Source organism: Aplidium turbinatum, chromosome 5, assembly GCF_918807975.1.
Source record: "Aplidium turbinatum chromosome 5, kaAplTurb1.1, whole genome shotgun sequence".
Taxonomy (NCBI): Eukaryota; Metazoa; Chordata; class Ascidiacea; order Aplousobranchia; family Polyclinidae; genus Aplidium; species Aplidium turbinatum.
This window is the reverse complement of record NC_137476.1, coordinates 18,355,914-18,374,441: the sequence shown is the minus strand read 5'-3', so window position 1 is coordinate 18,374,441 and position 18,528 is coordinate 18,355,914. Positions and strand designations below refer to the sequence as shown.

General features: G+C 36.4%; 1 protein-coding gene across 1 annotated transcript in view; it reads right to left on the bottom strand.

Moving 5' to 3' along the window:
* LOC145770178 (rho GTPase-activating protein 17-like) overlaps positions 1-18,528 on the bottom strand; it is a 102,500-nt gene that overhangs the window by 19,856 nt on the left and 64,116 nt on the right. The window contains exons 5-9 of the mRNA XM_082581764.1: positions 12,564-12,675; positions 10,455-10,652; positions 4,092-4,160; positions 2,486-2,567; positions 290-417 (exon numbers count right to left, since the gene is read on the bottom strand). Coding sequence (XP_082437890.1) covers positions 290-417; positions 2,486-2,567; positions 4,092-4,160; positions 10,455-10,652; positions 12,564-12,675 — 589 coding nt within the window. The remainder of the gene's footprint in view (positions 1-289; positions 418-2,485; positions 2,568-4,091; positions 4,161-10,454; positions 10,653-12,563; positions 12,676-18,528) is intronic.

The following is an 18,528-nucleotide window of genomic DNA, read 5'->3' as shown; positions in this document are numbered from 1 at the left end:
TATATGCGTTAGCTGAATATGCTTTTACTTTTAGTATAACAAAATAGAAATAGATTCTGAACATGTTGAGGAATTACATTATTGTAAAAATATCATCTTTTCTAACTACTCTGATGAATGCGAAAGAACACCACCACCTGGAACAAACTACTTGATCTTTACGGAAGAGTGAAGCTAACAAACAATGACCAATCCACGGATCACCTGATAAGTAACGCGACAACGCGAGACATGTGTATAAAACCGGTTCAGTAATTATCACGAAACAGCATTGATAACATGCTTTTACCTCTTCTTTAATGCCATATTCCAGCAAGCACAACACACAAGCTTCTATAGGAGACGCTATCTCCCGGCCGGTTATTTTCAAATGCTCCGCTAACGGACGACCGAACCAGGAGTGGACCACAGTTTTTTCTAAAAACAAAACAGCACAGATGTGAACAATCCAAAAATGTGAGAACAATTTATGAGGTACTGTACTTATTATTTGCTACACAAAGACAGAGAAAGTTACTTGCAAGGTACAACATTCAATCAGCAGAGGTTAAAAACTGTCCAAAAACGAATCTGTCATTCCATATCAATGTTACCAACATGATTGTATTCTCGCAAAAAAAAACATGAAGAATAAGTTTGACGTCAAATTGTGTAGAAAGCGTCAATTCAGCAAAAGCATTGAAGATAGTTTTTCAATGATGGTTATTGGTTAATCAATGAAACAGCTTCAGAACTTTAGTTGCACTACGAAAGACCTTGTAAAGCGAGTGAATCACTTTTGACTGAATGCTTTTATGAAAACAATAAAAAATATAGAAGTTGAAGCTCTCTTCATTCAGCCTAAAACCGCGGAAAAAAATCACGAAGTAGTGACCATGCCGTCACAGCATATAGGTCAATTGGAATTTTTTTCTGAAGTAAGCTAATTCCAGGAAGCAAAAATTTCCTATCAGTTCTGAAAGCGATTTCTTAAAGTTGCAGATTTTCAACGAGAGTGACAGATATATCTTGCCCCCCTACCCCCACGTAATCGATGCCTATGTAATGTCTACCACAACAATCTACGAAGTCAAGCCAAAAATGTTTAGCTCGTCTTCTCCTGGAAGACAGTGTCGTGGTGACGAGAACCGAAAAGGTTGAGACAAGCCAGAGATGGCTTTTGTTGCACGGGTTTGTTGGTCAATAAGGTTTACCTGAGATGGGGATTCTGCCTTGTTGGAAGATTATAGTGGTAAATCTGAATGACATGGACTTGAATGTGCTTTACGGCACTCAACACCAACAAGACGCTTGTCGTTCATTTGTTATATCCTAAACGTTTGGCAGCGCAAAGTTTGATTAAAAACTGATTGATATGCTGTATTTTTATCAATAATATTAGTTATGAGTTGGTAAAGTATCTGTATCTTACCATGTACGATTGTACGTACCTTTGAGTGTACTTCTTAAAATATAAAATTGGGGAAAATATTTGATTCTCTCAGAGAATCATAAAAATCTTTTCTCTTTCAATAAGGCATTTAAATAGTGGTAGGTTATGTACACTATGCAGTAATTTTTTTTATCATCAGGTTGTCCCATTTTAGTTGGTGAAACTGGTGTTTGCATCCGATAGAAGTTTAAAGAGTAAAAACTCGGCAATGCAACGTCATTTTTTTGTCAGTTCTAAACATCAGCACTTTTTAGGCTTTTGCGTCTGTAAAATTACAAATGAAACTGCGGTACACGACAACTGGGCCATACCCACTTGGGCGAGACCAAGTGGGCGACGAGCCAAGTGGGCGACGAACCAAGTGGGAGAGGAGCCAAGTGGGCGATGGCCAAAGTGGGCGACGGTAGCGAAAGTTTAGTGGTGGTGACATATATAATTTATCTAGTTGCTTTGCGGCATCACGGTTTATCGTGAAGCTTAAGAGAAACCCCTCAGAATAGAGACAAACAAATGGCCAAAGAGTGGTTGAATTCATCGAAGCTTGTCAGTCGTTACAAAGTCATATCTTCTGTTTTAGATCATAAAATATGACTTTTAATTTGTGATATACGATCTAACTAAAACAAAAAATAATGAAAATGTTGCTTCCAATGACTTTGCGAGTGTAGATTGTGACTCACAAACGTTACGTCAAAAAAGTTTTTTAATCCAGGGCTGTGAAGTCGAGAAAAAAATACATGACTCCAACTCCTCGGCTAAAAAACTGGCCGGCTCCGACTTCAGTGATGCCAGATTTTTTTAGCTATTGCCTTTTAAGTTTAGTTTCACACGTAGTGATTGAAATCGAACAGACGACTCTCACATAAACTGACAAGAATAAACACTTATATTTTCTGGTAAAGTTTTAGGTTGCAATACCGAAAACAAAACAATATTTTAAACAAAAACTCAAACAATTTTTTTATTGTTTTTCGCTTTGTATCAAGCCGGAGTCAGCCTTTTTTAACGACCCCCACTCCACAGCCTTGTATTTGCCACTGTTTGAACCGTTACCTTGTATGTCATTCAGGTCTGGTTCAAGCTTTTCCAGCATAATAACACATCTTCGATGATAATCGAGTTGCTTGGCGTGAAACTACACATGATAAATATACTCAAGTTATTGAAGTGCGTCAAGACCAAAGTATGGTTACACCAGCGCCAGCAATCTCAATCGAATGGTAAGAGCTTGAAAAACGATCCTGGTACCGGCAAATTACATGATTTTTCAAGATCACATTCATCAATTAGTGCTGGTTGGCCCATGAAAAAGCATTGGTGAGATTCCAGGCTGAACTTTCTTAGAGTATAATTTTTAGTAAAAGTACTACAACCCGTGCATAAAACGTACACAAAACAATTATATATAACTTTTCATTTTACGCTTATTATTTTGTTGGAATAAAACTGATGATTATTCTTTTACAGTGGATTCTTTCGTATGTCTGCATGATGGCGACCTGCAGACCACATCAATGTGCATACGTCAAATTTGACTGGAGGCTAACTGCTAAGGTGCTAAGCTTGATAGCATTCAGAATCACCAGAAAAACGTCTGAATAGTAGTTGATAAAAATAGTTTTTGAGGATATTTTGGGATATCTTCGTGTTACTATACAAATATTGGACTATATTTTGGTACTTGATCGAAGAGCATCTGGTAATACTGGTATGGAGAATCATTTTTTATATAATTTTTTAAAATAAAACCAGGAATTTTTAAGTGAATATGAGATTTAATGAATACACCAGGGTTTCATAGAAGTACAGGATGTCCAATTTACCAAAGCAAAGAATGTGTTAAACGGAAGTGTTGCCAACTGTTTTTCAAACTTTTTCAGAGGAATTGTGATTTTACATTGGCGCTAACCCAAAACTTGCTAATGAAAAACTACTCTAAAATTAATCCAAAGCAATTTTATTTTCCACTTATCAAAACATCATAATGCTTGCAAACACAACCTGTGCTACACAGAACTTATAACCACTACACAGAACTTGTAACCTGAAATAAAATTACATGCTTCAACACTGAAAACATAAAGCTTTCTATTCATGAGGTGTATTTTAAATTTTCTCAAGTTTTTTTTTATCTTTTTGCTCAGTAATATATTTTCTAAAATTGTAAGAAGTTCTTTTCAATTTACGTTTTGTAAGTAAATTCAGTTTCTCATTGCAAGATAACATAACTAGAAATTTCTTTAAATCAATTTTGCAAATTTTATGCAACTTTAAGCTTCAGGCTAGTTATAAACAGTCAAGCTTTGGGTGACCACTACCATAAAAACTTCAAAAAACTATTTTTTGTAAAAATATCTAGCAGCACTTTTGTTTAACATACGTCACTTGTCAGATACCGAAGCCTAATTGGTCAACCTGTACTTCTATCAATCCCTGGAGGACAATTTGATTTTTTAGAACAATCATTTCAAAGACACATGAAGTAGGCTACATTTAGCCTACAGTACAAAATAAAAAATACACTAGCCTCCAATCATATAATATGTGCATATAATGTTATTATAGGCTCACGGGTTAGCAAAGTTTGTGTAAAGCTTGTGTGCATAAATATGGTGGGCTTATAGACTAGGCAAGATATTCATCAGTGCATGGTACTCACGTCAGCCATTCTTTGTCCATGACCAACCTCCTTAGATATGTATTCAAACATATCAGTGACAAGCTGGTCCTGCAAGAGCACAAACATGTCTATAAATTTCAAATGATTCGGCAAAGAAATGAATACTGCAGTAACATTTTGGTGGGAATGCTGTCATCAAATGGAAATAGTGTGTCACAAATAAAAGTAAACAGGCAAAATACCCACTATGAACCGGAATGGCCCGTTTCGGTGAATCTGATTCGGTGAGTCCGATTCGGTGAGTCCGATTCGGTGAGTCCGATTCTTTGAGTCCGATCCCTTAACGGGGATTTTTTCAATTTTTTTTTTTAAATTATTGGGTAAAAAGGTAAAGGTGGGTCCCATACTTGATCCAAGCATCGGGGAACGAGAAGATAAGGTTCTCATTAGACTAAGCCTTCGGCACTAACGAGAGTAGGGTGGCCAGTTCCTTTCTCTCGGCCACCTTTCCTTCAGCAACTACGCCCACCCAATTTGTTACACCCTGGGTAGAGGTGAGCAGTGTTTGTCAACAACCAGTTTAAGCCGGGAGTCGAACCAGGATTGCGTACCGTAGCCTAATTATAATTGCCGTTTTAGAGTTAGGGGATATGGTTAGGGATTAAAGGTTAGGAACTGACCAAATCGGACTCACCGAATAGTAGCAGACCCCTATAAACGGTTTGATGGTTTAATATTACCCCTTTCAGTTAAGCTGTACAATGTACATTACTATTTCATGCAAACTCGACAAAGACCGCAAGTTAATCATTGATGTGGGTGAATTTGCAAATGATATGTAGTTCCTACAAATACAGGGCGATAGACAGTAGACTACGGTAGCCTACATGGAAGTTACATGCTTTCCATTCCATTCACCTGAGTAACAAAGGGATGAAATTTGTGTCTACATCCGAGGTCTTTCAATCAAACACTGATTAAATCCTGCTAGTAATAGTTTGAACTAACAATGTCAGTAGTTCAGGTAGAAAAAACAACTTCGTCAAAGAATAAACTATGAAAGCATATTTCGAAAATGTTACAAGCAACAGACTCCTGCAAAAAGTTGGGGGATTACTAAAACTTGCCTCGACATAAGGTCCAATCATACGCAAACGGAAGATGACGTAGCCAAGAGATGAATGAACATGATGAAATATTCCAGGATATGACCAACGTTTATAAAACGTTATTTAGAAAACAAGTTGCTACATCGAATACATGAAACAGTGTAGAATGTATGACTTGAATGTACTGGTAAATGCATTAGTTACCTCACAGAGGATTGCTACAAGTTGCTGGTAGCATAAAGTACGTACAGGCTACAGCACATTGACAGGTTGGGCCAAATCGAACTGCGTGGTTTTGTATGCACATCTTACACCAAGTAGTTGTCTTCACTACAGTGTTGACTCTACACTGTCCACAAATCACATAACATAAATAACTTTTTCTGTTTATTCAATAGTAAAACTGGGGAAACAAAGTGAAACCTAACTTTAAATATCCAAAAATTGAATGCTTATGCATCTCCATCACGTGTGATCAGAATTTTTGACAATTTTGATGAGGACTGCTTGGCAAGAGACTATTCACCTTGGGTGACTCACTGCACGGTTCATCAGCCTTGAGTCTGTTTGCCCATGTCTATCTTTCATATGGATATCCGGTCTGTTACTAATTGGAGAATCTGATTTAGAGAAGCCGATTCGAAGAAATCCCAATTCGGAGATTTCTAATATTTCACAGCAGCATCTTTTTTTGATTCAAAGGAATTAGCTCATAATAGAGGTTGACCAAGTAAAGCGTCAGCGAAAAAGTCTCAACTGAAGTCTCAGCGAGAAAAAAAAAAGTTATCAAATGATTATTGTAACAATTGAGGTTAATTAATTAAACTCTCAGCCAAAAAAGCAATGGTCAAACAGAAAGTAAAATGTCAGCGAAAAAGGCTCAACAAAAGTCTCAGCAAGAAAAAAATAAACAGTTACAATGTGCGTTTCAGTGGTGTAGGCTACACAAAAATTTTCATGGGGGCGGTTTGAAAACAATTGTTAAAGACAATGTTACTAAGGTATATAAACTGTATTTATTTCACGACAGAAACAAAAAAGTCCTGTTTTGACAGGTCACAAAACGTAGGCATGAAATCAAAGTTGTGCTCATAATGAAGGCCACAAGATGGCCGTTTAGGCTAAGTTTACTCACATTACGTTTTTTTATTGAAATTTTTTTTATTAAATAAAAAAAATGGGCAATGCAATGTAAATTGTGAAAAATATTGCACGCGATATTTGGCCGGCCTTGCCTGTAGAGTAGGCCTACAAAGAGGTTTTTTATGCAAGTTACGTTAAGATTGCATCTGGCAGTAAACGGGTAGTTTATATTTTTAAATACTCGATGTGGTGGCTTGCTTTTACTCTGCAGCAAAAAAAGTAGTTTAAAGATGATAAAAATCTCTACAATCCTGTGAATACATCATACGAAACAAAATTTTGTTTCAAAAACGTTTCAACATAAAACTAAAGTTGCTTTTATTAGCGAGCTGTCCCAACCAATGGTGAAAACAAACTCTCACGAATTCACCGAATCGGTTTTCTCCGAAAAAAGCTGTCTTTGAAATGGGATTTCTCCGAAACGGGTCATTCCGATGGATATCTCATGACATACCAATGCGTTTTGATTACTATTGTTGAACTCCTATTAAGAAATTTTAAACTTTAACCTACTTTACTAGCACGATTAACACAATCTGAAAGTGAAAGGCAAAAGCTAGGCATGAAAATGTAATCTATCGATGCTAGAATATTCTCTGCTAGGCATTGGGTACTTTTTGTAGTGAAAATAATAATAGCTCTTAAGATACGGAGTACCTTTGTCGTGGTTGTATGTCAAAATGCAAGTTATTTTATTTCAAACTCTAAAAGTTCCAAACACATCTCAGAGATGTTTTAAACGAAATGTGATTTGAAAATACAGATCTATTTTTTGAAAGCAAAGATTTTGAATAACAGTTGTTTTGAACAACCTAAGAAGTTTGGCAGTATTTATGCTTTTCAGATTAGGTAAATTTTAACCCACTGTTTGGAAGTGCACTAACACTTAACAAATTTAATTTTATTAACCCACGGTGTTGAATTGCTTTGAGATAGAGTGGTGCGCTGTGGCGCAATGCAACTTTACTATGTGAAAGGTACTCCGTTAGAACGGAGTACCATGAACTATGAACAGGATTTATACAAACGAAAAATATTATCAAGCGCTACTATTGTTGAATGAGCCTGGTAGATTGAGAAGAAAAAGCAGCATTGGCGTTGCTTTGTGGCGTATCATGCGTTGCATAAATATCTAGTGCGCTTCCCCATTGCTGGGTTGAGAAGATAACAGATGAGTGGCAACTTCAGTTGGTCTGCTAAGTGCGAAGTTACCTACTTACTTGTAGCTTTGCATTGTATGAATCTGGGCATGGGTTAGAGCAGTGCTCTTCAACCGGTGTGCACGCCTGCACCAAAATATGCTCGGGGTGCACCAGCACGAAAGAGTAGCCTACACAAGGATGAATCACAATCTCATCACACTAAACAGATGCCTTTCACGAAAGCTTTTTTATTAGCAAAAACAACCAATTAATCAAACAATGACAAGTATTTAATTTGTAACAGATGGAAATTATTATTATATTCTGCTACATTGAAATTGAAGCAGCAGATTTGATACCTGGGCGGCAAAGAAATAGCCTAATTGATAAAGTTTCAAAAATTTCTTTGACGGATACCACAGTTTATAACCTATGTCTAAGTGTAACAACAAACTTAGTTGATAAAAAAAGAAAAAGAAAGCCCTTCATTCGCCATCCAGTTAGATGAAACAACTGATGTAGCCTATATTCAGAAGCTCAACTCATTGTGTTTTGTAGATTTGCTGATTCTGCACGTAAAAAAATCACAGAGCATTACTTATTTTGCAAACCTTTTGGAGTGGATGCAACCGCCAATTCTATATTTGAGATATTGGGTGGTTATATGAAGGAGAAATCACTCAGTTGAAGAAAATATAAATCAGTTATCACAGATGGTGCAGCAGCAATATAGAAAATATCAACGGTGTTAAAAAAAGAATTTTCTTCTAAATGTGTTTCTTTTCATTGCATCCTACCTCTTAAAGCTCAAAGAAAATGAAAAGGAGAGGTAATATGACGAAAATGATACGACTTTTACAAAACTACTACAGGAAGTTGTTGATATTGTTAACTGTATTTGAAGCCATGCAAAAAAGCGTAGGACATTCACTAAGTTGTGTAAACAAATAGATGCGTCATTCCCAGAATTACTCTTGCATACGGAAATACAGTGGTTCTCCAGAGGCAAAGTTTTCAGACTATCTCCACTCAGAGAAGAAGTGGGTTTTTTTTAAAAGAAGAGCATGGCCAAGGTGCTTGCAAATTTTATGACAATTGTTGGTTAGCACAAATTGCAGCGTACCGGTATATGGCCTCCCGTTTCAAACAACTTAATGAACTTAACTGACTTCGCAGAGGAAAAAAAAAATCTTTTTAAAAGTACTACAGGCCTATGTCCAAAGTCAATACTATGAAGAAAAAAACCATCACGAAATTAATTTTCAAAAGCAATTGCTTCCACTTATTGATGCCCAATCCCATGTTAGATTATTGCAGAACAGTTTTGAAGAATATTTTAACGCTGAAGAGAATGCCACACGTATGATAGACTTTTTACAGAACTCGAAGATTTAATTGATCTCCAATCGAAAGCATTATTTAAAAAGATCCATGAGCTGATTTCTGGGTAAACCAGTTATATTTGCCAGAATATATAGCAGTAAAGGCAACTTGCGCATGCTAATTCAAATGCCAATTACGCATTTATGCGAGGGTAATTTATCTTGTTTGAGTGAAATCTAATCTTAAAAATATGCAATCACACACTGACGAGGGGCGGAATTGAAATGGATATCATTCCTCGGTTTGAGTTCTTGGTTTCTTTTTTGTGCTATCCAGGCTTACACCAAATGTTTGAAGATTTAGATACACTGTAGTCGAGGAATAACAATGAAGCCAATCTTTATGTCCACCCTCAAACATGCCATAAAATGTCCTGCCAAAGACACAGTCTCGATGGGCACGCTCTTTAGCGGGGTCGAACCGGCGCCCTTTCGATTGCGGTACCAGGACTCTCACCCCTCGGTTACTCAGCCGCCAGCCATATAACTAATCGTTTTTGGTTATTAAAATTCAGCTAAAAAAGTTATTAAATATTATTTCTTCAATTTTCTTTGCTTGTTTCAGGTACAGTAGAATTCGCCTATAACGGCACCTCTAGGGGTTTGCGAAAACTGACGTTATAGCCGAATTGATGTTATAGACGAACTACTGCAAACTATTCCAAAACTGTCTTTTCATTAAAGAAAGAGGTGTATAATCCAGTCAGGTTTACTGTGTACCACCAAACTGACAAAAATCACGCAGAAAATACAGTAAACAAAGAAATTGTTTAAAAAAAATAACCTACAGCGAAAGGTACAGGAAATTTGCGCAATACAGCTTGTTACATAGTTTATACAGTACTGCACGTACAACTGTTGCTTTGAGTTGTTTAAAGGTCAGCTGTAGAGCTGCTTTTTACACGTGATGGTTTTTCACGCGAGAAAAAATTCAGTTAATTAAAGTCCCTGCAAGCAGCAGCACTAACTGGATTAAAAGACTGACCGTTCGTGGTGAAGGTGATGGCTTAAAGTGACATTATAAACGAACAAAAGACGTATGGGGACTAATAAAGGGTGCTGTTACATGCGAATTGACGTTATAGGCGATGCTGTTGTAGCCGAACTACAATGTACATAAAAGATAAGAATTTTGCCGGGACCGAGCGAAATGTGACGTAATAGGCGAATTGATGTTATAAACGAAGCCATTATAGGCGAATTCTACTGTAATATCATAGAGTAATCGCCTCTTTGTAAGATGATGTTCGTATCATTTTTCACCTCGATTTGCCTTTTAAGTAAAATAGGTGCACGAGTTTGTCACAACATTTTTAATGGTGCACCATCACAAAAAAGGTTGAAGAACACTGAATTAGAGAACACATGTAGCATGCAAAGCGGAATATAATTATTCACCAATCCTGACAATCATGATCGAATCTTTGCTGCTTAATGTTTGTGTAACATTGGTTCATGGTAAGATATCCATAATAGAACAGATGTGAAAAAATAGTCTTGAAGCGAAATGCGCCCAGTGATGACTCATCCAAGATGAATAGTCAGTCACTCGCCAAAACTATAGGTTTAAGATGCGTCGACCCTCAAGTAATATTATGACTTCTGACAACAGATCCAGTATAATACCTTGCATTGCTCCATGCGTGTCACCGCCTGGTCATATTCTTCCTTCAGTGCATCGGCTTTTGCGGATGCTTGTTGATAGTTGATCCCCGGTGTTAAAAGAACTTTTTGTGCTTTTAGATAGTTTTGGTTAGCTCCATCTCGGTCCAAAACCAGCCTTTTTAAACGATCTCGTTGTTTTTGGACGGTTGGAATTTCTACCTAAAATTTTGAATAGAATTTTAAATAATGAAGATTAAACTTAGAAACTTAAAAATACTACTAACTTTATGTTGAAAATGAAAGTGCCAAACAATTTTTATACCTCGATGGGATTTTAACAATTCATGAGCATACTGACTGTCGCATTAAATTATAAAATATTTGCAAGTAAAGGTATATAAAAACAAAAGGCCATGTCAAGAACAAAATAAAGATTTTGCAACTACTTACTACGGACATCTTAAAAATCATCACGTGACCGAAACAAACAACTGAAGCAATTCAATAGTAATTAATTACACAGTATAATTGTTTTCACAGTGTACCTACTGCACCGAGGAGGCCGGAACGGTGTGCACCGTCTGCTCTGCAGTTATGGACGCTCTTGGCATATGCCTATTGAGCACTTTTCTGGAGGCACCTTGCTGCGCATTGCGCAAAGGTCACTGCTTGTAGTTGAGCACTTTGGCAAGGTTGGCGTTACTACCATTTTTGGAGCTCTTTGGGTTCCACAAATGGGAAAACGTCACACGGAGGTATAATATATCTCTGCGGCCATACCCATTACCCAGTGTACCTACTGCACTGAGGAGGCCGAAAGGCTGACACGGTGCGCACTGTCTGCAGTTACATAACAAAATTATATTCCCACAGCATGAACAATTGAACAGTGATGATAATTGGGAAGTGAGAGCAAGGAAATGTCAAATTGCAATTTTTACCTGTTGGGCCAACTGAAATATTTCTTTCAACGGATATAAAGATGTATTTACAACTATTGAAATTTGTAATGTTACAAAGCAAAAATGATATCTTATACAAGTTGAACAACAGACTTCAAACGTTTTATCCAAAAGTGATGGACAAAGTTTTTTTTTTCAAGTAGTTTCACACTTAACTCGTGCAAGATTCGCTACTTTCATCAGCTATTCAGTCTAAATAGGAGTGGGTTCAAGTGCGCTATAAATCTCTTGAAAACTTTTACTTATTATCACCTTGTAGAATTTCTCGTTAATTTGATATTTTTAAGTAATATTAGAAAAGCAAAGGTTTCAAAAGGTACATTGCGTTTGCTAGTAAACACAATACTACAGAACACATGACATGGTGCACATGTAATCATTGCGTGTTCTTCGTGTCAGGTTCTAAGGCCGATGGTCCTTTTTCAAAGCCAGGTTCATGATGCTCTTGGACTACACTGAAAGGCTACTAGAGAGCGGCCAATCTTCGGTTTCCCCATCCAAGACACGCTGACCGTACACTACCTTAGATTGGTTAAAGATTGTACAATCTGAAGATGGTTGATGATTTGCTCTGCGATCTGTTTCTCAGCACCATATTCACAAGATGCCATTCCCCTTTGTTGCATGTTTAAACGGAAAACCACGACGTCGTACGAAGACGATTGAGGCTAGGCACATCCATGTCTGTATCGGTTGGAACAAACCCATGGGTCAGGTGTCGGCAAAGGAAATGTAATGTCCAGCGTAGACAATAGATTTAAGACTTAAAAAAGTGAATGCACAAAACATTGAAATTCTGCCTTAATTCTTTATTCTCTTAGTCTTCCGTGGAATCTGAAAGATAGTTTGGCCATTGACTACTTCCTTATGAACTTATCTACTTCTAACTAGCAAGTTTAAATATTACTATTGACGGGATGCTGATCGAACAAGTCAAAAGCTTTTATTGACCGTTTGTGAAATGAATGATTGAATATGTGAGGGTTGTAACAATTTTGATGTTGTGCTTTGATGTTTTAAAGACTGATAACTACTAGATTTGTATGAATTACGGATTACTTAAGTTACCATACTGTTAAAAATTACTGATTACTTAAACAGTAAATTTTTGTTACTTGAACCCAGCACGAATTGGAAACCAATAATGCTATCAGCAATGAAAACTTACTTCCACTAAATTTTGTAGCGGAGAAATGATTTGTTCATCTACAAACATTTCATACATTGCTTTTTCTTTGGCAAGTCCACTCTGAGCTTCAGCACACACTTTCATGGCACGTCTAAATAAATAATGCTGCAACATTGGAAAGTGATGTGGCAATTGTGTACATAAAATGCCTATAAACCAAAGGTCTCTAACTCAAATTGCTCTGAAAACCAAGCAAATGTCGGATGTTTGAGACCCTTGGTATACTATATACGATCACTAATGTTAATTGTTAACCAGGTAGAATCGACATTTTAAAGCCCAGACAGTACAATCGGTTTCACGTGCAAAAGAGAGAGAGAGTGATACACCAACAAAACAAATTATAAGCTATATACATTATACAATATATTCTATATATACATTTACTAACGGCAATCATTTTCCATATAATTAAACAAGCAAAGCATTTATACTAGTTGTGTGAGATCTGCAATGCTGTATGGAAGTGAGACATGGTGCTTACGAGAAAACGAATTGGCGATTTTAAGAAGAACTTAGAGAGCGATGGTGAGAGCAATGTGTGGTGTGAAGCTGATGGACAAAAGGAATACTGAAGAACTTGCTTGGGTTGAATGAAAATGTTGATAAGTTGGCGAAAGCGAATGGAGTAAGGTGGTATGGGCATGTTTTGAGAAGGGATGAAGATGATGTTTTGAGAAGAGTGCTGGAGTTGCGAGTGGAGGGTCGTAGAAAACGGGTCTGCTACTATTCGGCTAGTCCGATTGGGCTGATCCGATTCGGCTAGTCCGATTCGGCTATTACCCTTTTCGGCTACAGCCCGATTCGGCTAGTCCGATTTGGCTGATCCGATTCGGCTAGTTCCCTATTGGGCTACAGTCTTTATCGGTTAGTTCCCTATTCGGCAATTTTTTGAAAATCCAACGATAATCCTTCTGTAATCCAACATCGTTTCTTTTGCATTCTGACAAAGAAAAACAAATTGAAATGAAATTTAGCAAAAAATGTTTGAACTATTAAATTGAACTGTTTGCTCACATAAAATGGACAACGACGTCTTTTGTTTATTTAGAGAATGTTGTAATATCGCTTCTTTTATAGTTGAAATCATCGAAGCTTTAGATGAGTGGGGTTTAGACCTAACCATAGAGATCTTAAAACTAAAAAGCGAATTAAATTTATTTTTGAACTATCAATGTTTGCTCAGATAAAATTGACGTGTATCATGCGTCGCTGTCTGCATGCAAACTTAGAATATATTAGAATCCTCAACTATTACAAAATTCTAAATCCAACGACGCCTTCTGTTTATTTACAGTAGAGAATTTTGTATTTTGATCTCGAAGCTTTAGATGAGTGGGGTTTAGACCTAACCACTGAGATCATAAATCATATTTATGACACCGGAAACATCCCTAGTGATATGGTACGTTCCATATTCATAACTTTACCAAAGAAAATCGGAGCAACAGAATGGTCACTCCACAGAACAATTAGCCTTGTGAATTACGTAACAAACAGCTTACTCCGAATCATGTTGATGAGATTGAGACCAAAACTACAATCGGAAATTTCAACAGCACAGTTTTTGTTTGTACCAGACAAAGGGACCACAAAAGGAATTTTTACATTAAAAATGATAACAGAGAAATGTATGTCCGGTTCTTCTGTTTATTTAGAGAATTTGTATTTTAATTCGACAATATGGTATCTTTTGCATTCTTGCATTTTATCCAGTGTTTACCTTTGAGGGCCTTCCCAGACGGCAAAATCCGTCATTTTTACATTCATTCAACGTCTGCAGACGTTGAATCAATGTAAAAATGACGAGTTTTGATGTCTGGGTTCGTTCAAAATATGTGTTTTACATGAAAACAACAGTTTTCATGATTACCAATAGGGGTTAATGAGATAAAGTCTCAGCGAAAACGTGTCAACGAAAAAGACAGTTGCCAAATAGCGTTTGCCATAAAAGATGAAGTTAAAACCTAAGTGGCAGTTTAGAGTAAACCTGGGTTTCGACGTTACATGACCTGAAATGCCTTTGGTTAGTTTCATCGTTAGACTCTCAGTTGATGTTACTTGATCATGGCAGAGGAATCGATTAGTAGGCTACGCAGCGCAAAGGTGAGGTTTTTCTGCATGATGGCTACATGTTTCAACTAGCTCAATATAGTCCAGACGGGCTTAAGAAATACTGGCGTTGTTCCCGACGTGATGACAAATGCAAGGCTCGCATCCACACTTGTGCGGCAACAAATCAGGTAATAATGTGTGTTATGATGACTATATTTTGATCATTTGAGAAAATGTGATAAGAAATGTCAAGTACTTGAATTGTAATAATCGCAACCATTGTTTCACCTGCATTGACGTTGGACCTGGGAATGCACCACGGACTGGCCTACCGTAATAATTACAACTGCTTTGATAGTGACGTTGTGCTATTACTTATTACTAGGGCCATTTTTTTACCTAAAAAATTGAAAAATATGACTTTATTTTTTGAAATATATGATAATATATGACTTTGTTTTAAAGCATCAAATTTATGCTAATCTCTAATTAATAACTCGTATGTAAGTTTTTACATGTATTTTGAACAATAACACACTCGAACAACTAACAAAACACTTCTATTTCGGTGGAAAATCACTACAAAAATTCAAATGTCTTATGCATCCACTGGCGCCGACTTACGGGGTGGCCAGCCACGCCACCCCATAACCTCTATGGCATGATGGCAGCCACCCCGTTTAGGTTACATTACTTACTGCAGTGCAAATAAATGTAATTTGAACGGACGTTTAAATCTTTTTTTGATCATTGGTTTTCGCTTCAAGTCCACGTAAAGCAAGAGGGGAACCAATACAGTATTGCGAAGAAAATGATTGTTTTTGTCACGTAAGCATGATACTCGCGTAACATCAAGCAAGCTACGTGAAGGTTACGCAACACGTGGCTACGATTTTTTTCCTTGTTGTTGTTGCGATCGTTTTATTTGTTACTTTTCATAAGTCATTGTTACATTTGTTAGGTTTACAATGGGATTTATCAATCAATAAAATACGATCTTTCCATTGCTTCTCCCAAAAATCTTTTTTGAAAAATTTTAAACTGCTCAATATCGCTATAAATAATGACAGCTATAAAATACTCGGACATAAAATTATCTCGATGATTGATAGCTCAACCCCCTAAATGAATATATATTTTCAAATTTCATTAAAAAAATGCAATTTTCGAATGCTTAGTAAAAATCAAACAAAAACATGCAGTTTGAAAGTTTATAGGTTGCCATATTGTGCTATCTGCCACCCCGTGCAAAAATAAAAGTCGGCGCCTATGTGTAGGCCTACCTACCAAACCAGCTACTTAGTAGTAAGAGTCAAAGCTCTGTAGTCGAAAAGTACCCTTGACTCTTGAGGTCTCCGCACTGGTTGACTTAGTCGCCGTTAATAAGCTGAACTATCGTAAGACCAAATTTTTCAAAATTGCGTTTTTGATTGATTTGATATCTTTATAAACTACAGTTTATTTTGTTAAAGCATCGTAAGTCCATCTGCTTTAGTTTTGATGATACAGAACGATGAACTATCGTAAATTGGAGTTACGATAGTTTTGCAAAAAAATAAAATAATAAAATGGGACTTACGAATACGATACTCTGCTCTGAAAGTAATTTTACACGTTTCATGTTAACACTCCCTTTTCTGTTAGTTAATTTTTCTTTCAATCGTTTTTTGCATGTTGATATTTAAGGCTTACTTATATTTCTTTCTATTTCGCATAACAATTTTGCTGTTTTATTGTAACTACATTTCGACAATTTTTTATTGTTAAACTATCGTATGTCCATATCATTTTTCTAACGTTCAATTTTTGCAAAAAATAATTGTATTTTTTTTTTTCAACAACAAAGCTCCATGAAAAAAAACAATGTATATATAGTTTTCATGTTTTTCCGTTAGAGAACTTTTAGAAAGATCAAACAATGTACGGTACAGCAAACACAGCGTGAACTTTAAAATTCAATTTTCTCAAAACTGCATTTTTTAAGTTACGACGGTTCAGTTTATTAGCGACGTAGTGGCCTACTGCAAGTGTTTATAATGTTCAGAGACTGGATTGTGTGTTGCAAAATAATGTGTCAAGATGATGTCACAATGCAAATTAACATCAAACAGCAAGCGCTATTACTAGGCTACAGAAAGTAATAAAAATGTTGCTTCCAATGCTTCGTGAGACTCAGCGTGAGAACTCTCATTACCTCCCTTATTGACAAATTATCAAATTTCAATGTCTACAGCAGCTGTTTGAACTGCATTTACAAAGTTACTCCGGCTCAATCTTTGTATTTTGAAGTAAAAATGAAGTCATATTTTATGATCTAAAACAGAAAATATAACTTTTTTTGACTTTACAACTTCTTAAATAGACACCGTAGAAACGTCGTTGTTTCACTGTTATCGGTTTGACAACTTTCTGCATTACCAATAAAATATGACTTTAATGACTTTTACTGGCCCTACTTATTTCACAGGTAGTGAACACTGGCCTAAATCGCGATTTTTAGAAATGAAGACGATGTTCGATCAAGCTCAAACTTTCAGGAATGTCGTTTTATGATTATTCGCAAGAAAGAAAGTTTGTAGCAATGAAATCGGAGAAAAAGTCCGTTTCGACCCACCCTACTTGTTATGTACCGTATTGATTGTATTGACTTGTTAAACTAGGGATTGGATTTTTGTAATAGTTGAGGATTCGAATATATTCTAAGTTTGCATACAGACGGTGACGCAGGATACATGTCAAGTTTATGTGAGCAACATTATAATTTAATAGTCCAAAAATAACTTCAATTCGCTTTTTATGTTTCGCTAAATTTCAATTCAATTTATTTTTCTTTGTCGGAATGCAAAAGAAACGATTGATGATGATTATGTGTCTCATCTGATACAGACGTTGGCGATCATGGTCTTCCAAACATTTCTGTCATTTGCCATTCGTATAAAATCGTTCGTTTTGACTGTTGTGTTTGTGGTCCATTGATTCAATCTGTTTAAATAAATTAATCTTTGACGACCACTGCTTCTTTACCCATCCCAAATGTTTCCAAATCTCCATGTCTGTGAATATGACCTACAAATTGCATCTGGCGCCATCTAACTGTTCTTATTATCATATCGTTACTTATTGTCCAGCATTCACATCCGTAGGTTAGAATTGATTCTACATATGCTTTCAAAAGTTTAATTTTGGTCTTTGTTGTCATGTTGCGATTCCTGAAGACTGTGCCCATTTTACTGAAAGTATCCTTTGCTATAGCGGTTCTCTTTTTAATTTCAGTGTCACTTTGCCATTGCAAGTTATAGTGTACCCAAGATATTTCAATTTATCAACTTGTTTCACACCATTGAGTGCAACACACCATTGAGTGTATGGTTGCAATTTGGATAAGTTTTCTTTTTTGATACGGTCGTACATTCTGTTTTTGAATTTAACTCTAAACCCATTGGTGTACTGTTATTGACAGCACAATTTAATAAGTCCTGTAGATCGTTTGCAGATTCTGCTACCAGGACTGTATCATCATTCATCAGCGTATCTCAAGCTTGTTACACTTTTTACCCCAACCTTTACTCCATTCATATGTTCGATGTCTCTCAAAATCATCTCACTGTAAGCGTTGATAAGATCTGGAGATCGGACACATCTCTCTGTTATCATTTTTAATGTAAAAATTCCTTTTGTGGTCCCTTTGTCTGAAACAAATAAAAACTGTGCTGTTGAAATTTCCGATTGTAGTTTTGGTCTCAATCTCATCATCATGATTTGGAGTACCGTAAGCTGTTTGTTACGTAATTCACAAGGCTAATTGTTCTGTGGAGTGACCATTCTGTTGCTCCGATTTTCTTTGGTAAAGTTATGAATATGGAACGTACCATATCACTAGGGATGTAAC